The sequence below is a fragment of the Salmo salar genome, chromosome ssa01 (assembly GCF_905237065.1).
Source record: "Salmo salar chromosome ssa01, Ssal_v3.1, whole genome shotgun sequence".
Lineage (NCBI taxonomy): Eukaryota > Metazoa > Chordata > Actinopteri > Salmoniformes > Salmonidae > Salmo > Salmo salar.
In genome coordinates, this window is record NC_059442.1 from 44,078,985 (window position 1) to 44,100,030 (window position 21,046).

At 42.7% G+C, this 21,046-nt stretch overlaps 1 protein-coding gene across 3 annotated transcripts in view; it reads right to left on the bottom strand.

The window, feature by feature from the left end:
* Positions 1–291: 291 nt before the first annotated feature.
* sash1b (SAM and SH3 domain containing 1b) overlaps positions 292–21,046 on the bottom strand; it is a 91,730-nt gene continuing 70,975 nt past the window's right edge. For 2 of the 3 annotated variants that reach the window (XM_014197193.2, XM_014197203.2), the window contains exons 2-21: positions 19,494–19,628; positions 19,186–19,236; positions 18,713–18,768; positions 14,568–14,608; positions 14,133–14,222; positions 12,668–12,780; positions 12,308–12,409; positions 10,604–10,736; positions 9,862–10,140; positions 9,481–9,671; positions 8,987–9,061; positions 8,744–8,890; positions 8,423–8,561; positions 8,037–8,206; positions 6,026–6,232; positions 4,019–4,169; positions 3,696–3,827; positions 1,211–2,211; positions 680–811; positions 292–553 (exon numbers count right to left, since the gene is read on the bottom strand). In XM_014197193.2, the coding sequence (XP_014052668.2) occupies positions 497–553; positions 680–811; positions 1,211–2,211; positions 3,696–3,827; positions 4,019–4,169; positions 6,026–6,232; positions 8,037–8,206; positions 8,423–8,561; positions 8,744–8,890; positions 8,987–9,061; positions 9,481–9,671; positions 9,862–10,140; positions 10,604–10,736; positions 12,308–12,409; positions 12,668–12,780; positions 14,133–14,222; positions 14,568–14,608; positions 18,713–18,768; positions 19,186–19,236; positions 19,494–19,628 (3,402 nt within the window). In that variant the 3' untranslated portion in view covers positions 292–496. Of the gene's footprint in view, positions 554–679; positions 812–1,210; positions 2,212–3,695; positions 3,828–4,018; positions 4,170–6,025; positions 6,233–8,036; positions 8,207–8,422; positions 8,562–8,743; positions 8,891–8,986; positions 9,062–9,480; positions 9,672–9,861; positions 10,141–10,603; positions 10,737–12,307; positions 12,410–12,667; positions 12,781–14,132; positions 14,223–14,567; positions 14,609–14,728; positions 16,819–18,712; positions 18,769–19,185; positions 19,237–19,493; positions 19,629–21,046 lie in introns of those variants that run through there. The other variant, XM_014197213.2, reaches the window with a different exon arrangement.

Genomic DNA, 21,046 nt, shown 5'->3' on the forward strand with positions numbered 1-21,046 from the left:
TGTAATAAAAACGAGTGGTGTCCACTTATTAAAAGCAGTCTTCCTACATTGTGAAGAGGGAAAACCCAGATATTCACAAAGTTTGTGATGAATGACAGGTTGTTTCTTCATGCAAAATACATTTGGGGTTTAAAATTCAATTAAGCTGCTTTATTTTAGGGGTTTAGTGAAGGCAGGTCATTTTTGACCCTTAGGACAAGGGGAGTATACAGAATGTTAAGGCTACATGTGTTCAGATGTCTGTTTTTTTTATACATTTTAACTTTCCAGAAAAGGTACATTGAAAGAAAATGTTTTGTATTGCTTTAATGGCACTCAACCTTATACAATATTTAAATGAAGAAAAAAATAATAATCAGTAGTCAGTCGCAGTATTTCATGTACACTATTAACATGATCGCTTAAAAATGTTCATAATAGTTTAGAATCAAAGGTAAATTACTTGATATGAACCCTTGATAGGAAACCCAGTAAGCTGCAGTAAATGATGTGTGTGTCAGTCGTCAGTCACTGCTGTTAGTCCAAGCGCTAGGGTCTGTGGCTTTTGACACACCTGGGGGTATGGAGGATAGGAAAAGCCATTTAGAGCATTGTCATGAAGATAATGCTACCCTGAACTTATTTAAATGTTCTAAAGAAGGAATAAATTAAGACTGTAGTAGTATAGAAGGTCACTCACTGCCATGCGCTGCTGCTTGCGGAGCTGTGTGAGTCTGAGCAGGTCCATGGCATACATGATCTCTGTTAGAGGCTGGTTCAGGTCAGTGGCGTACCTCTGGACCAGAGACTGGGGGATTCCATAGCGACCATACTGCAGGTGGAGATGGGTCAGAGTGAAACACTGGGCTTAAAGGGGCAACATTGTGGGTCCGTCCCAAATGAGACCCTATTGCCTATATAGTGCACTACTTTTGATCAGAGCCCTATGGGCACTGGCCAAAAGTAGTGCACTATATAGGGAATAGGGTGCCATTTGTGAGGAGACCAGTGAATGTGTTGTGTACCCTTTTGCATGTAGACAGCACTGTGGATACCTTATGTAACTGAACACAGTACTTACATTAACACATTGAAATGTTATGAGCATAGTACTGCTGCTTAATCCTGAGTGAACATAGTGCTACTTAGCCCCCCCCCCCCCCGAGTACTTCTTAGTACTGCATGAGCATAGTACTACTACCAGTACTGTATAATTGTGGTGAGAGCGTACCTTGTCAGAGAAGGGCTCCGCTGTCAGATCTATCCCCTCGGACTCCAGTCTTTCCTCCAGGAGGGGTCCCAGGTTGACCGACCTGACAGGCATAGTTTCCATTCCCCCAGCAGGCTGCGTCCTGTGGGCTTCAGACTGGAGAGGATAGTCTGCAAGGTCACAGTCTGAGATACAGGTTTGGGTTGCCAGGTCTGAGCTGCACGGTTGGGTTGTTGTCTCTGTAATAACTTCATCCTTTAAAGAGGTGCCATCTAAAGAGAAGAGTTTATAGGCACTACCACCGTCACTGGTCATTGCTGGGGGTGATGATGGTATACATGGGTTTGACAGGAAAGGCTTGGCTGAACGATGCTTGGGCCTACGTCCTGGTGCTGGAGTGGATATTTTGAGGTGTGTGTATGGAAGGAGGTCTGTTAACCTGGGAACTCCCATGTCCAACTCTAACGTATCAGACAGAACACTACAAGGTGAGGGGAGCAGTGGTTGTGAGGGCAGGAAAGATCCTTCAGAGTGTGTCAACAACTGCTGTAGGGCCTCCTCTTGTGTCGGGTATCCCTGTCCCTTAGCATTGGACATGGTGGTATGAGCTGGCTTCATGTCTTCCAGGGTGTGGAGCTCAGTGGTGTGGAGGCCCTGGTCTGAGTGAAGCTCCCCCAGGGGGAGCAGCCCCAGGGCTGTGGGAGTAGGCTTACCTGCCGGGCCCAGGTTATCACAGCTCCAGCTCCTCAGTGGCATGGCTCTGTGGGTGTGACTGTGATGGCTCTGGCTCCTGCCTGGGCTCAGAAGGTAGCAGCTGGTCATGGAGGCTCCTAGAGATGGTAAGGTAGTGGACTGGTGCTCTGGTCTGGTCTGTAAGGTGGTCTTGCTGGGGTGGATCAGGGGGAGGCTGAGGTGGGTCGGGGTGAGGGGGAGGCTGGGGGACTCTGGGGATGGGAGGTGACTGGATTGAAAACCAGACGAGGACCTGCTCATGGAAGAAGACGTCTTTTTGCCCCTCCCTCCTGAAACAAACAGGTACAGGTGTGTGCATAATGCACATCATTTGTTACTTACTTTATTATATGAAGCGCTTTCCAGAGGAAAATAGAAATACATGAGGAACAGAAAATCAAAAAAGAAGAGTATTTATTGAATTGTGAAAATTGACTGGTATACAATGGTTGTCCGGTAGGAATTGATGGTGAGTGAAATGAAAGGAGGCAGAAATAAGCAGGTAGACAGGCCGGTCTAGTACACCACTGAGTAGTTTATTCCATCCCCGGGCTCTCACTCGGACAGTGGCACACTTCAGAACTGCTCAAAGACTGTCGTTATGTCCCAATGGGCACCCTATTACCTATGTAGTGCACTATGGGCCTTGGTCAAAAGGAAAAGGGTGCCATTTGGGACTTGACCTAAAATATCTCAGCCAGTATTACTCCTAGCATCAGAAGTGCTATGGAAGATTGCAATGAACTGTATTTAACACAGATTTGAAGGTTTCCTCAACTCTAATACACAGCTTATATCTTAGACATTTTAATAATTTGTTTCAGTTACAACTATGCATTTTGATGCGCCCACAATTATTGTTGAACAAAAAATGTTGCGCCCCCAAGTATAATTGAACCATTTTAGTAAATCTTAAATTATTTGCATAATGCAGGTCTGTATTTAAGCACATCATAAAATATTGTGCAACATATGGTTCTGAACTAGAAAAATATACACACAAAAACAGCAAAAATCTAGAGAGAAATATACAAGTGTGGAAAATACTCTGACGTCAAACTCTCCACCGAGGCTGTTGACATTCACAACAGCCTACAAAAATCAGCACCATTCTTTGTTATACATTATTTTAAAGACTAAACCCAAAGCAAACAACCACAATAACAATGGTATAGTTATCAAATAAAGCAAGCTTTCACAGTAAATATGTAAGTAGTACTGACAAGTATTTATTTTTAAACTACAGCTTATCGTCACACCTTTGGTTCAACAGTCACCATTTTCAGCAAATGCAAAACCACCATCACGCAGTATACTAAGACAGAACTCCTCCTGTATAGGTCTAGAAACAGCCCTACAGAACACATACAGTAGTACAGGTCTCTGAAAATAATTGAGTTACTGAGTGTAAAAGAGTTAGCTGTCCTCTCCCTGTCTTTTCTACACTGGCAGAGATAGATACCATCTGATCAGTTCAGTTCTCCCCCATTTTCAATGAAGGGAAAATACATTTTTGGAACCAAAAAATAAAGAGTCAGAAGATCAGAAGATCAGTGCCTGTATTCAAAAAGCTCTGCGTAAGAGTGCTGATCAGGTCCCCCTGCTGTCTATATAATCGTATTCATAAGATCTAAAAGGCAAAACTGATCCAAAATCAGTCCAGAATTAGGAGCCCATAGCCTTTAGATAGAGAATGAGGTGGTTGGAGAAGACCCATGGCAGCAAGAAGAGGATGAAGAAGAGGAGAGTCAGAGTCGAGTCAGGCTGTCGTTACCGTTCTCCAGATTCTCGTTGCTCTCGTAGCAGCCAGAGTCTCGTGGGGAGTCCCCCAGTAGGCCCCGGCGGTCCAGTAACAGCTTCTCCTGAGAACCCCCTGTCTGGCTGCTACGGTCCGGGTCGCTGCTACCTGTAGGGCACAACAACACCAGCAGAGGGACGTCAACGGGACAGAGTCAAACGTGGTTTCCATGTTTGAAAACGTTCCATTTATTCCATTACAACGAGCCCGTCCTCTTATTGCTCCTCCCACCAGCATCCTCTGGTGTCTATGTGCGTGTGTGTTTCTGTGTGCGTGTGTCTATCAATGTGTGTACTAACCGTCGTACTCCTGCAGAAGCTCCACAGCAGTGAGCAGCACAGCCCTGTGTTGAGGGTCTCCGATGTCAAGCTCGTCTAGATCCTCCTCTTCCAGAAGCTTAAAGGTATCCAGGTCCTCATAGCCATTGAAGAGGAAAGTGGGTAGGTGCTCCTGGGGTAAAGGATAGGGGAAGGCTTTGGTCACGTAGTCCACACACACACACACACACACACACACACACACACACACACACCACACCTTAGCCAAATACATTTAAACTCAGTTTTTCACAATTCCTGACATTTAATCCTAGTAACAATTCCCTGTCTTAGGTCAGTTAGGATCACCGCTTCATTTTAAGAATGTGAAATGTCAGAATAATAGTAGAGAGAATGATTTATTTCAGCTTTTATTTCTTTCATCACATTCCCAGTGGGTCAGAAGTTTACATATACTCAATTAGTATTTGGTAGCAATGCCTTTAAATTGTTTAGCTTGGGTCAAACGTTTTGGGTAGCCTTCCACAAGCTTCCCACAATAAGTTGGGTGAATTTTGTCCCATTCCTCCTGACAGAGCTGATGTAACTGAGTCAGGTTTGTAGGCCTCCTTGGATGTGTATTTAAATGGAAACATTTGACACATTTCTGGATCATGTTGTACGCTTTTTCAGTTCTGCCCACAAATTTTCTATGGGATTGAGCTCAGGGCTTTGTGATGGCCACTCCAATACCTTGATTTTATTGTCCTTAAGCCATTTTGCCACAACTTTGGAAGTATGCTTGGGGTCATTGTCCTTTTGGAAGACCCATTTGCGACCAAGCTTTAACTTCCTGTCTGATGTCTGGAGATGTTGCTTCAATATACCCTCATGATGCCATCTATTTTGTGAAGCGCACCAGTCCCTCCTGCAGCAAAGCACCCTCACAACATGATGCTGCCACCGCCGTGTTTCGCGGTTAGGATGGTGTTCTTCGGCTTGCAAGCCTCCCCCCTTTTCATCCAAACATAACGATGGTCATTATGGCCAAACAGTTCTATTTTTGTTTCATGTATTTGTGGCAAAATGGCTTAAGGACAACAAAGTCAAGGTATTGGAGTGGCCATCACAAAGCCCTGACCTCAATCCTATAGAAAATTTGTGGGCAGAACTGAAAAAGCGTGTGCGAGCAAGGAGGCCTACAAACCTGACTCAGTTACACCAGCTCTGTCAGGAGGAATGGGACAAAATTCACCCAATTTATTGTGGGAAGCTTGTGGAAGGCATACCCAAAATGTTTGACCCAAGTTAAACAATTTAAAGGCAATGCTACCAAATACTGATTGAGTGTATGTAACCCTCTGACCCACTGGGAATGTGATGAAAGAAATAAAAGCTTAAATAAATAATTCTCTACTATTATTTCACATTCTTAAAATAAAGCAGTGATCATAACTGACCTAAGACAGGGAATTTTTACTAGGATCAAATATTAGGAATTGTGAAAAAACGAGTTTAAATGTATTTGGCTAAGGTGTATGTAAACTTCTGACTTCAACTGTTGGTCTTGAAATACATCCACAGGTACACCTCCAATTGACTCAAATTATGTCATTTAGCCTATCAGAAGCTTCTAAAGCCATGACATCATTTTCTGGAATTTTCCAAGCTGTTTAAAGGCACAGTCAACTTAGTGTTTGTAATCTTCTGACCCGCTGGAACTGTGATACAGTGAATTATAAGTGAAATAATCCGTCAGTAAACAATTGTTGGAAAAATTACTTTTGTCATGCACGAAGTAGATGTCCTAACCGACTTTCCAAAACTATAGTTTGTTAACAAGATATTTGTGGAGTGGTTGAAAAACGAGTTTTAATGACTCCAACCTAAGTGTATGTACATTTCCGACTTGAACTCTATATATCACAAAAGGAGGAGGATATTAACAGCATTCAAGTGTGTGAGTTTCTACAATTACTGTAGGGTTGTTACTACGAGGTTGAGTGTGTGAGTTTGTCTGTGTTTATATTGTTCAAGTCGAGTCATTACTTTGAGGTTGATGCGCTCCAGGAGTTCCTCTACAGAGGTGGGTTTGGGCTGCCGTCCCTTCCTCCTCCGTCGGGTGTGTTTAGGTTTGTCTTCCTCCTCAGCCAGAACGTCCACGTAGATGAACTTAAATGTTCCCACCTTACTGTTCAGCAGGCCCATCCACGTCCCCATTGGAGGCTTGCTGATGATGTCAATCACATCACCTCTCTGCAAAACAAGAACAAATACTGTGATTGGTCCATTTGGATAATGAGATACACATGCATACACACACACACACACACATATATATATATATATATATACACATATACAGTGAGGGAAAAAAGTATTTGATCCCCTGCTGATTTTGTACGTTTGCCCACTGACAAAGAAATGATCAGTCTGTTATTTTAATGGTAGGTTTATTTCAACAGTGAGAGACAGAATAACAAAAAAAATCCAGAAAAACACATGTCAAAAATGTTATAAATTGATTTGCATTTTAATGAGGGAAATAAGTATTTGACCCCCTCTCAATCAGAAAGATTTCTGGCTCCCAGTTGTCTTTTATACAGGTAACGAGCTGAGATTAGGAGCACACTCTTAAAGGGAGTGCTCCTAATCTCAGTTTGTTACCTGTATAAAAGACACCTGTCCACAGAAGCAATCAATCAATCAGATTCCAAACTCTCCACCATGGCCAAGACCAAAGAGTTCTCCAAGGATGTCAGGGACAAGATTGTAGACCTACACAAGGCTGGACTGGGCTACAAGACCATCGCCAAGCAGCTTGGTGAGAAGGTGACAACAGTTGGTGCGATTATTCGCAAATGGAAGAAACACAAAAGAACGGTCAATCTCCCTCGGCCTGGGGCTCCATGCAAGATCTCACCTCGTGGAGTTGCAATGATCATGAGAACGGTGAGGAATCAGCCCAGAACTACACGGGAGGATCTTGTCAATGATCAAGGCAGCTGGGACCATAGTCACCAAGAAAGCAATTGGTAACACACTACGCCGTGAAGGACTGAAATCCTGCAGCGCCCGCAAGGTCCCCCTGCTCAAGAAAGCACATATACATGCCCGTCTGAAGTTTGCCAGTGAACATCTGAATGATTCAGAGGACAATTGGGGGAAAGTGTTGTGGTCAGATGAGACCAAATGGAGCTCTTTGGCATCAACTCAACTCGCCGTGTTTGGAGGAAAAGGAATGCTGCCTATTACCCCAAGAACACCATCCCCACCGTCAAACATGGAGGTGGAAACATTATGCTTTGGGGGTGTTTTTCTGCTAAGGTGACAGGACAGCTTCACCGCATCAAAGGGACAATGGACGGGGCCATGTACCGTCAAATCTTGGGTGAGAACCTCCTTCCCTCAGCCAGGGCATTGAAAATTGGTTGTGGATGGGTATTCCAGCATGACAATGACCCAAAACACACGGCCAAGGCAACAAAGGAGTGGCTCAAGACGAAGCACATTAAGGTCCTGGAGTGGCCTAGCCAGACTCCAGACCTTAATCCCATAGAAAATCTGTGGAGGGAGCTGAAGGTTCGAGTTGCCAAACGTCAGCCTCGAAACCTTAATGACTTGGAGAAGATCTGCAAAGAGGAGTGGGACAAAATCCCTCCTGAGATGTGTGCAAACCTGGTGGCCAACTACAAGAAACATCTGACCTCTGTGATTGCCAACAAGGGCTAGGTCATGTTTTGCAGAGGGTTCAAATACTTATTTTCCTCATTAAAATGCAAATCATTTTATAACATTTTTGACATGCGTTTTTCTGGATATTTTGTTGTTATTCTGTCTCTCACTGTTGAAATAAACCTACCATTAAAATTATAGACTGATCATTTCTTTGTCAGTGGGCAAACGTACAAAATCAGCAGGGGATCAACTACTTTTTTCCCCTCACTATACACACGTATATATACACACATACACATGTATACACATGTATATACACACACACACACACACACACACACACACACACACACACACACGTGTATGTGTGTGGGTGCATTACCTTCAGTTTGAGAGAGTCAGTGTCGTAGGGGCTGGGGGTGAAGTCAGTGTGCACCATAGCTCGACCACAGAAGGGTCCTCTGTAGGGAAGTTCATCCTCCTCTCCATCCTCAGACTTCACACTCTCTCTGTTGCTGTTGGAGGAGTCTGTGGTGCCCACTGTCTGACCACCTGCAAACAACAAGAGATGAGAGGGTCATTCAAAGGATCTAAACCACATCAAATTCTATGGAAAATGAACATGCAAGAGTTGTCTGTTCTGCGTGCCAGTCACTGTAAATAACAGGTTCACTTTGGAATTAAGCTGAATATAGGCCACATACAAGACAAATAAATGTGGACCCAGACAGACCCCCACACCTACCCCCAAACACAGGTGGTACTTACTCATGGAGCTCTGTCCGCTGAGGGAGCTCCTCAGGCTCTCCACTGAGCCTCCAGCCTTCAGCTTGGGTTTCTCCAGTGAGTCTGTGTCTGTGTGGCTGTGGGGGGACTGGGGCCCGCTGGACATACGGTCTGGGCTTAACTGGAAGGCAAGAAGACGAAACTACAGGTTTATTACATGGTTACTACACGTTCCCTCCAGCTTAATCTATCAATCATCATGAACCAAGTCCAACGAATTGCCACCAGGGACACGAGCTAGATTGTCAGTACGGTTTGACCACTGGGTCATTTTGCATACGATTTGCGTCAAGTCTGACGTACCTGTTCAGAGAGAGCGCAGTGGTATCTCTTTGAGATGCGTTTTCTCATGGTTTCTTTCACTGACTTCACTTTCTTGCCCAAAGAGATTCGATGGTTCGTCTGTGGAGACTTGACTACGCCTTTCACACTGGCATCCCCATCTTTGCTCTAAAATTAGTATGAAGTATGGGAGGTCTGGAAACAAAAGCATTGGAAAACAAAAAAACCCAACTCAATGATTCAAATGATTGTTAAACTACTTACAGTGAGGTCCTGATCTCCGGTGACCATGTGCAGAGTCCGGTTGGTCAGATCAAACCCACCAAAGCTACAGGTTCTCTGTGAAACAAAGGAGGAAATCAATAAACCACCTTAAAACTATCACTTCCAAATGGAGATATTGACAGGTTCATCAATCAAGCACATACGACAGTGTGGTTCATTGTGACGATAGTTTTGGACTGAGTGAACATCCAACCGGTCCTAGCCTGGTCCCAGATCTGTTTGTGCTCATGCCAACTCAATTGCCGTCATTGTCAAGCCAAACATTACAATTCCATAAGGAGTTGGCAAGGGAGCAGAAACAGACTGGCACCCAGGCTAAACTGTCCCTGACTAAATATATAGAAACTACACAGTGCATACACTAATTCCTAAACGGCACCCTATATAGTGTTCTGCTTTTGACCAGAGCCATGTGGGTAGTGCACTATATAGGGAATAGGTTGCCATTTGGGATCCGGCCAAACATTACTCACCCCATGGTAGCTGAGTGGGCCGATTACTCTCCTGATCTCTCCATCCGTGACTGACCGGGCCATCCTGGGTCCATCCTCTCCACCACCAACCTCTATCTCTGACAGGGAGGAACCACTACCCCCGGCCCTCACGTCGCCACTGGGGCCTGTGTCCTGGTATCTCCCTGGGCTACAGGCTGGGCTGGATCCTCCTGCATCATCAGGTAAAAGGAGAGAACGTGCTCAACTCTTATCATCTTGCTTAAACAAATGAAGGTTGCTAGGAACCAAAAATAGATCACATAAAAAAATAACTGGGATATAAGTAGCAATTGAAGCTTAGTTTCAATTTTGTCATAGCAACACATCTTCATAGAAGAAGAAAATTGTGACTTTCTTCACCTGTCTTACTGAAGGCTGTGGACAGTCGCTGGCTGGTGCTGGAGACTGTATCCAGGCTGTGGGTGTGTGTGTTGCTGCTGCAGGTGTCCAAGGAGGAGGAGGAGGGGGAGGTGGTCAGGCTGTCCGAGTCTCGAAGGTCATAAGTCAGCTGGTCGCGCAAGGCGGAGGACAGGGAGTCATCGTGGTGACACCCGCCAGACAGCTTCTTCTGAACCCCAGAGTACAGGGACAGAGAGGACATGGCATCACCCAGGACAGGCCCGACCATACTCAGAGACTCTGGGAGGGACAGGGGAGGTGACAGGAGTAAGGACGGGTTTGTGGCAGAGTCAGGGAATCGCAAGACAATGTGATGTGTAATGGATGACAACTCAACTTGGATTAGTAGTAGTAGTCTTTTTTTTAAACAAGCCAAGTGAAGACCTCTAGAGAACAACAACATAGTTTGTTGGGTATTGACTACAGACTATTTAAAGGTTCACATCTGGATCCTAATGGGACTTGTCCAAATCATATCTGGTGCACTATGGTCTTGCCCTAATCTTCACCCTACACTTGTTGAAAAAAAGGTGCCATCAAGAACCAAAAAAGGTTATTTGGCTTTCCCTATAGGAGAACCCTTTGAAGAACCCCTTTTGGTTCCAGGTAGAACCCTTTCCACATAGGGTTCTCAATAGGGTTCTCCTATGGGGACTAAGAGTGTTTGGGCTTGTCATAACACTCCTGCAGTGACCCGTCTCACCGTCAGACCCAGGCTTCTTGGACTCGTCGATTCTGAGGAGTTTCTTGCGGACCCTACGACTGGAGCTGACCAGCTTATGGAGCCGTCTGAACGTCCCGGACTCCTCCTGTTCACCATCCGACTGCTCACATGACTGAAGATAACAGACGAACCGGGTTGGAAGGAGAGGAGACCCAGTTAAAAGGTGGTAAGGATGATAAAGAGTCAGTCAGTAGCTCTGAAGCCTTAAAACTAGGAAAATGGAACCTGTGAAAATAATGTACATTTGAATGTTTATAAGTAAAGTTAGTATTAGTAGGATTCTTCACCCTTTCCGAGAAATGCATAATGGGAACATTGCTCTATTATTGTTAAGGTAGAGACTGCATGCAGCATATGACCTCAATATAAATAACAAAGTATCAAACCAGAGTGTAGACCTGCAGTTTATGTATAGGCACTGTGGTCGGCCTGTTTGACTCAGAGGTTTGTGCTAGAAAACAAAAAGGTTTGCAAGCTGGAATACCCCATCTACATGAAAAAAGGTCAGAGCAGTTAGAAGTGTCAGACCAAAATATCATCTCATATGTAGTGCCTGGGACAGTGGTCAGAACAAAACCATCAGTTTATTCACAGTGGATCAATAGTTCAGCGCGCCACAGCTATAAAATCTGCCGCTTTCCCACGTCATTTTTATATGCTTATGATGACTCACTGAATGTGCTACAGCTCACCAGAGTTAGTGAGAAAGAAACCATATGTGAAAGCTACAGCTGTGGGCCAGAGGAGAAAAAGAAACCATGGTTATCATTTCTTAAATATAGCCTAGCAGACATCTGACCACATGGGCTCATCTTGTCACAGATCATCTCATCTTGGTGAGATAAAATATACACCTGATTCAGGGGCGTTCATACAGGCTACATCACAGTACGCATAGCATCTTGAACCATTAAATATAATGCCCATTCTGCCTGTCTAGAGCAGGTTTCATCTTGGCAAAAGAAAAAGAGATGAGATTAAAAATGTTTGAGAGAGTACTCTATTATTTACAGAACTATAGTTGTAAATTCTTCATGAGCAAACTCAAAGAATGATAAAGAACAGTTCAAAGTATTTTCTAATAATTGGAAGATAAAGTTGAAGTCAGAAGCTGTAGCTGCAACATGGAGCCAAGAACTAGCAGGAAAACAAGTGAAGTCTCCAGGAAAATGCGCATCAATTTAAAGCTCAAAAGTGCAAACACTTTGGTTTTGATGGGGATACACTACAAACAGAGAATTAGGTTTATACATATATATATTTTTTTAAAGTGACAGTGGGAGGATAGAGAAAACGGCCGTGTGAAGAGATGACAGAGCGAGAAACAGAGTGAGGCCATCCAGATGAATCTGAAATATGTGGGCTGGACCTGAGCCCCCTAATCACCCCAACCATGCAGAAAAGAGCTGTGGCCTGCATAACACAGCACAGTGCTGAATCTACCCACTCACAGCAACACAATAGGGGGTTAAGCAGGTGCTTTGACTGGGATGAATAGAGGACTGCCTGTTGGGAAAGGGCCTGGAGTGGGCAGGTTGCAGGTTACACACACACAGAGAGACAGAGGGGGGCATAAACACCTCACTAGCCTTGTTAGATGGCAGAACGATGTGCTCATACGGTATACACCAAATCCATACAGAGTGACAACACTTATATCCATGAGTTATCAGCGACACTTACATTGCAGTTGGAGGACTCGTTCAGGGTTGGACTGGGAGCATCATGCCATTCTGTAAGAACAGTGCTGCAGTTCTGCCTGCTCTGGGTCTCAAACTCTTTCAGCTGTGAGGAAGAGAGGGGAGAGAAGAGAGGAGAAGGAGACTCCATAAGTATCCAATATGGCACTATAAGAGCTAAAGAAGCACAATAAATACGTGATCAAATCAGACTTGTATTCCCTCGTTATAAATCCTACTGAGATGCTCAATATCCAGTAATTGCAGAGGACGCCTACAGTACATCCTGAGAAAAGAGATCCAGTACAGTATCTGGAGGAAACTACATCATACAGTAGGAAGACAGGAAGTGACATCATCATACCCTTGCCAAGGCCTCCTCCACGCTTATCATCTTCTCCTTGACCATCATCATCAGCTGGATGCGCTCCTCATCACTCATAGTGATGTCACTGGCTACAAAACCTATGTCCTCACCTGGTAAATAGAACACAGGGAATTTAAGAAAAGTATTTTTCAAATGTTAGGAACAAACTGTGTTTTTAACTAATAGAAACGTGTAGATATTTACAAATATGTATGTACTGTATATATTATAGGTACTTAGTTGTATTAGTAGTTGTACAACTTTTTGTTAATGTAAGTTTAAAATGCGTATTATTATTTCATTGTTATTAGACAGTAGTTGCCATATTATTATTGTTACTAAGTATAGTGTGCATTTCTTTACATATTTTTTTTTACACTATTGAAAATGAGATGGTGCATCTAAACACTTCTTTTTTTAAATCACATTTAAATGTATTATTTTTCCCCCCCACACCAAATACAAACAACAACTTCAACGCAAACAACGGCGACATCTCTTCTGCCCAGACCCACATGCTCATACACCATCCCTAGTGCCTGCATTGTTTGCCACATGGCCTGAAACCGCACCATTTTGTTTCTCTCCATAGCCCACGCACTTTCAGTAGTGAAATAATAAATCGGTTGATTTTTCCATTGTGTTAATGATGGCGGATTCATTGAACTCTAAGTTTTTAGTAAACGTTTTCTCAAGATGAGTGATTAGAAGAGAATCATCCAACCCATCGGGTATCTCACTACAGCCCCATATGCCATGTCTTGAAGTATGCAGACAGATTAAGAGTACATTTAGATTGTAATAGTTATGTAATACTCCGCCCGCAACTTCGACTTTATAGCGTTCCCAGAAAGCATGGATTATTGAGTCTTATTAGTTTTACACTTAAAACATGACTCTGCCAATGTACTGTAGAATTTGTGAATTTTGTGTAAGAAATTCTATACATTAGTTTGTACTGTATTAAGGGTACATTTATGTTAACTGTAATTTTGTTAGTTAAGCTCCAACTTTCCCTCCATTTTATGCCAACAATAGTTCTTGGTTCCAATAGTTTATATTTTCTAAGAGATTGTCAGTTGGATAGGCTCTCTGCAAGGTTTTGTATATCTTGCATATTGTATATTGTATTCTGAAAAGATTTTTAGCAAAGGGGGCATTGAGTTTTCAATATTGGTCAGGTATATCAGGAGATCTGCAAATACGTTTTGTTTATATTCATACCGCTGCCCCCAGCACATGCCGTGTGGGATCGAATACCAGTCCCAACTCACTCCTATACACGATCCCCCTTACCAGTTTTTCCTTCATTTCAGAGCAGTCCCTTTCAATAAACACATGAAAAATACAAAATGAGATCCAAAAAAAACAGATGCAGTGAGAATGGGACACAGTTCCCTGATTTGTGTGATCAGAAATATGTTGGGTAAAGACGGAGGATGTTTCCAAAACAAAAACATACCTCTTGTGGTCTGCCGCACGACACCTTTCTGCGACTTCCGAAAATTCTGCCAGAATGACTTATTTTTCTGTCTCTTTCCGTCCCATTTTCCTAAACAAGGAGGTACAGTAGGGTTTAAAACAGATAAAAACCACACTGCCCCATACAATGGCTACCCTTAGCAAACTTTCAAAATATGTAGATGGTTTTTTAAGTTATGCATATGTAGTTATTCCAAAATATAACACATTAAATTGTGTCTCAATTGTGATCAAAACAAAAACTGTCCCAAGTTCAATCTTCAAATGAGGTACTATTGTAGTAAATTTGTAGTCAGACACAATGACAACAGTTGTGTTTGTAGTTACACAGAATTTAAAATGTCAAGTAATTACATGATATTTGACCTAGACCCATCAAACTACAGAACTGATGATAAAAAATAAACAAACATACCCCCTGATGCATCCTCAGAACTTGATTTATGCATGGACAACCTAAAAATAAACCAAGATTGAATCAAAAACAAGACAGATGGCACAAAAAAACCCAACACAATCCAAGAAATAAAAAGATGCAGAGTCCGGTCACAGACATCATCATCATCATCATCTCACCTGTTTTCCAATGCAATTTTCTTCATTGTACTGCTGCTATCCTACTGTACCGTCTTCGAACAAAACACCCCTCTGTCCCTGTTCAAGAATTACAGACGCGTGCACTGTCCCTAACAAATATGCACTACCGTATCCCTCACAAATGTGCACTGTCCCTCGTGCCACTGGACCCGGCCAGTACAGTGCAGTGTTAGTGGGGCCGTTCCCAGTGGTCAGTCCAGATGGGAAAACATCACGCTGTCAGTCTGCTGGACAGAGGTCAGATCACTGAGGCTCTCTCAACAACAATAGAGGCTTTTCACACCCCGACTGCCTGGGTTTTACTGACTGCACTCACTTCAACACTACAGCTCTTCACGTGGCCTCCACATCACCATCTCAAATTTTTCTCTCTCTCTCCATCGCTGTTCTGTCTCCCTCTCCAACTCTCTCACACTTGCTCTTTCACTGTCTTACCTTGTCGGTCTGTCTCCTCACTCTCTCTCACACCCCTCTCTCTCCCAATCTCTCTCCTCTGACATCAGCTGATAGTCTCTAGCATCAGCAACAACCATCATTCCCCATCGACACAGTTCTACAGGTGGCCACAAGAGGGTGCCTTGCCTAAAGTCACAGCAAGCCCAGTACTGTACAACCTTTCCCTCAGCAAGATTAGTAGAAATCAAGGCTCTTATGTTCTGGTCGTTTATGAAGTGAACCAATTCTCAGAGGTGGCTACTCAAAACCAGCATACTGTATAAAGTTACGTTACTTTGAGGTGATTTGGGATACTTCTTAGAGCATGCTAACAGGAGTTACTACTTCAATCATTGTTTTGCACTTGACAATGCTAAAGCTAAGGTGGAACTAGGCAAGTAAACAAACTTAAATCTGGTGTTGCAGACAACCCGCTGACTCAGTGTATAGTACTATGCTATTACTCATTACCCAGATTCCTCCCTTAATTCTCCTGCGTTCACAATATGACCATCTCCAAACACACAATAGGGGGAAGGACAGGACGTTTCCTGTTGGTATACTAGCAGAGGAACACTTCATAAAAGGTGGCTGGAGGTCATCAGGACAGGAAGTATGAAACATTTCCTCGCGCTGACTAGGGGCTGCGTGCCAAATGGCACCCTATTGACCAGAGAGAACCCTATGGGGCCTTGGTCAAAAGAAGTGCACCAAATAGGGAATAGGGTGCCATTTGAGACAGAACCTATGGGGATAATGTATGAAAGGGAATGACTGTCTTACTGACTGTCCTGTCCTATGAGGCTCATTTTACAGAAGTGGTGGAAACATACAGTATGTGTTAAATACTACAACTTTGCATATGTTAAATCTTGTCCTGAATTCCTCACCATCCTACTAAATGTGTCACTACTGAAACAGTGAAAAGTTGCAATAAAAGGGAGGACCATGCACAGTAGTGAATTTTGATACATTTTTGATTACAGATTAATTTTATTAGCATACAACATTTACTAAATAGTAAAAACAGGACTTTTAAACTGACTTTAAAACCTTAAAATGTAATTTAGGGAAATATTGAATATTTTACAGAGAAAAATTAAACAATGTTGATTTTATGAATGAATCTGCAACCTATTGATTGAATTACTTACGCATCTAATTATGTTGATTGATTTAAAAAAAATGGTCACTTTTCCCATCTTATTTGTGGCAAAATATCAGCCGCGTTGGTAGTGACATTTCTTTCGGTTGTGACCTGGCGTATACATATTGAACTTAATTGCTTCCATATCGAATGGGGCACATGTGATTCACATCATTATCACAATCAATAAAAGACAATCAATGTCTTTCTGTCTGCGTCTCTGACTTCTCACTCCTGCCCTCTTGGATAAATATTTCACGAAATTTGACTTACTTTCCCGCTTCCTTCCTTCTAGCATTTATTTCTATATCAGATATTCTTGATATTGCACAGGGTCCATTTTAAACTCTCTGTCCGCTGTACTTTGACATGTTGGCACCTTATGGATGTCCCTGTCCTTCAATAATTCAAAAATAATCAAACATATAAATAATTATCTGTGTGTTTAAATGTAGAACATTTAAGATAAAAAAAATTATGTAAAATAATACAGTGGACTAACAATCAAGAGTCAATCATAAGCTACGTTTACATCCAATTGGCGACAGATTTAATGAAAATATTCTAAAATCTGCATAAAAACAATATGCGCATTTTTCCACCAAATTCACTTGTTGCGGATAAAAGGATGTGCGTGATGATGTAACCGATGTGAAATGGCTAGTTAGTTAGCAGTGGTGCGCGCTAATAGCGTTTCAATCAGTGACGTCACTCGCTCTGAGACTTGAAGTAGGGTTTCCCCTTGCGTTGCAAGGGCCGCGGCTTTTGTGGTGCGATGGGTAACGATGCTTCGTGGGTGTCAGTTGTTGATGTGTGCAAGGGTCCCTGGTTCGAGCCCAGGTTGGGGCGAAGAGAGGGACAGAACCTACACTGTTACAATGACATAGTACACATAAAAATACCTTTTGCGGGTTAAATTCCCATGTACATCCTTCAAACTGTACGCAGAGACATAAAAATGGTATCCACGAGTTCGTCTTTCTCAGGGGAAATAGATTGGATTTTGATTTATTAGGATCCCCATTAGCGACAGCTAGTCTTACTGGGGTCAGACATATAACCAAAAATACATTAGACAAAAGACTTTACAATTTGCATGCATTTAAAAACATTAAGATGTAGTGTGTGTGCGCATCTATCAGTTAACACACGTCAGTACATACACACAACAAGTAGGTCACATGGGGAGAGGCGTTGCGCCTTGAGGTGTCGCTTTATTTTCTTTAAACCAGGTTTGCTGTTCACTTTGCTATAAAAGATGTAATGGAGTTCCATGCACTCATGGCTCTGTATAATACTGTACGTTTCCTTTAATTTGTTCTGGGCCTGGGGACTGTGAAAAGACCCCTGGTGGCATGTCGGGTGGGGTAACTGTGTGTGTGTGTCAGTGCTGTGTGTAAGTTGACTACGCAAACCATTTGGAATTTCCAACACGTTTCTTAAATAAAAAAGGGCTTCATTGCCAAAATCCTGAAGCATCCATTTAATGAATCCCCATAGCGAGCATATGCCTGGCTAGCCTTAAATGTATCAGATGTACATCCCAGCAAACATATATTTTTGTCTCAAAACCGTACTTTACATATTTCTTGAAATATTAGATGTTCGGTGGGGACACCTCTTAAAAAGACATGAAGGTTTAGCAACTTGCTCACAAATTTTCTCCACAATGTTTGCAGATAAGACTACTCACCATGTGGCCATGCTGGAGAGGGGTGCAATCCCATCACCTGGTGATATTGTATGGGTGTAGCTTAAGGCACAGTCTTTTAATGGGTGTGTTTCGCTAGTGCCATCAAAAAGGTAGGAAAGCATATCTTTTTTTTTTTTTACATGCTTAAAAATATACAAAACTACTTATTATTAGGTCAGTTTTTTTCAAATATAATATAACAATTCAAGATGTTCTATTGAAATAAGTGTAATTACTTTAACATCTAAATTCATGAATTGTGTTTAGGAATCAGGGTTAGGGACCTCCACCTCAATAGGTGTATAAACAATGACTTTGTACTATATTCATAAAAAAAGATGTTTGTTATTGCCTTGGAATTAATTAGAACATATATCATGAAGTAAGGTTTGGAGACTTAACCATTTTAGTTTCTTTGGGGTGGGTCAGCAATTTACACCACTTCTGTAGTCACCCAAATACCTCCCAGGAGTTTGTCAATTTATAGAAAGACATAACTAATTTCACTAGGACATGAAGACAATGTATGGGACTGCTATGACTTTCCTACTTCACTGATCGACAACACCAATTTAACTACATACAGAATAAGGACATCACAATATAGCACACGATACACTCCACACAAAGGGGAGACAATACCGTTGACGACTACAGAATAACAGCTTCAGTATCTCTACGGTCTTACCTTCTCTCTGTCTCGGGAGTGGACACAGCGCTACTGCTACTCAGCCCTAGCGAATCCTGTAGAGAACAGAACACTGCAGTCAGACAGGCAGGCAATGGAAACTGACAAACTTAGAGGAACCACAGTCTAGCTCACTGGCCGGCATATTGGTTTGGAACTCTTTAATGTGTATCTCATTGGCCACAAAAAGGCTACAGTGCACATTCCTCGGGTGTATTTTTTTTAAACGTTATTTCCGGACACATATTAACAGTATGCATTACAAATAACAAGGCCACAGAGTCTCCATTATAGAGAGTGAAACGGGAATTTGTGATCAAGGAAAACCAAGATGTTATAATGCTACAATGACAGGGCTGTGATCTGGTTCATAGCAGATCTGATGTCTGCAGGATCAGGGCTGAGAAAATCCCTCCCAGAGGGTTAACATACAATAGGGGTCAAAACCAATAGGGAGAATAGGAGTCCGTCACCTGGATCTGTGAGCAAGGCTGCAGTGATGTGGGCACTAAGTCAACCTTTTCCTGAAACGCACAGAGGCAAATTAAGGAATGACAACATCTGATTCAATCAGCATTTCAAAACATAAATATCTTGATAAATGAACGGGACAAAATTGTAACATGTCACCCTAAACTCGCACACATATTAGAGGATTTAAATTTAAAGGCTTCCTCCACATCATTTGAATTAGAATGAAGTCTGTGCAAAGCGGGTATCCACAGATGGAAAAAAAACGTTGTATTCTGTATCACACTGAACATGTAATATATGATCGTACCATCTCTGACTCTGCAACTTGTACAAGTTTGCGTTTGCAGATCTCCTCCATTCTGTCTTGGACGTCAGTGAGAGAAGTGCTGTAATACTCTGAGTACTCCTGAGCCAAGTCCTCAAAGGTTCCCAACGAGCCATCCTAAAACAGAGAAGACATAGTCCGTAAGAACAGCGAGGAAGTCCTACCTCACCACATAGTAAGGATCTACGTTACGGAGAGTCAGCACAAGCCATCACATTAGACTCACAATCAGTGCATACAGTACCACAGAAGACAAGTAAACTGACCATTGTTTTTTACAACATCAGAAAGCAATAGGAATGTGGAGTGGTAGAGAACCAGCAAAGTGTGTTTGTGACCAGGGCCAGACCGAATGTGTGTGTCTCTGAGCTACTGTACTTGCCTCTCCCCAGTTGCCCATGACCCCTACACTCTCCAGACCTCCTCAGCTGTGACCCCAGAGGCATAGCGAGGGGGGAGAAGCATTGTGACGCAGCTACAGTTCTCTTTGACCTCACAACAGTCAACAGGATCAACTTGAGTCGCTGTGGGATCATAGACACATCTCAGTGTACCATAAATTATCAGGAACAGTAGAGGCGCCTTTTCCTTGACAGAAACCCAGGACCTCCAGACCTACACATGACTCTGCAGAGACTTCCTACTATTGTGTTCCTTAGTGCCCTTTGTTGTATTGGCTGAAGAAAAAGATGGGAAAAGTTTCAGGACTTTTGCAGACTCATCTCCTGCAAATGTCTTCAAAGTATTTTCATCTCCCAAAATGGATTTATAAAATTAATAATATAGTGATATCGGTTCACTGTCCTACAGAGGCTGAAATCATTTAAGGCCAGGCACCACAGGCTGAAATTACATTTTTTCATCAACCTATCAATTTTGAGATTTCTTGGTATTTTGTTCCATTAACATTAGTATTTTCAAAAAGTAAACCTAAAAATGAAGAAAAAAAAATCATTAAAGTTATAAACTCCCCTTTTTCAGGACCCTGTCTTTCAAAGATAATTTGTAAAAATCCACATAACTTCACAGATCTTCATTGTAAAGGGTTTAAAAACTGTTTCCCATGCTTGTTCAATGAACCATAAACAATTAATGAACATGCACCTGTGGAACAGTCGTTAAGACACTAACAGCTTACAGACGGTAGGCAATTAAGGTCACAGTTATGAACACATAGGACACTAAAGAGGCCTTTCTACTGACTCTAAAAAACACCAAAAGAAAGATGCCCAGGTACTCTGCTCATCTGGGTGAACGTGCCTTAGGCATGCTGCAAGGAGGCATGAGGACTGCAGATGTGGCCAGGGCAATAAATTGCAATGTCCATACTGTGAGGCGCCTAAGACAGCGCAACAGGGAGACAGGACAGACAGCTGATCGTCTTCACAGTGGTAGACTATGTGTAACAACACCTGCCTGCACAGGATCGGTACAGCTGAACATCACACCTGTGGGACAGGTACAGGATGGCAACAACAACTGCCCGAGTTACACCAGGAACGCACAACCCCTCCATCAGTGCTCAGACTGTCCAC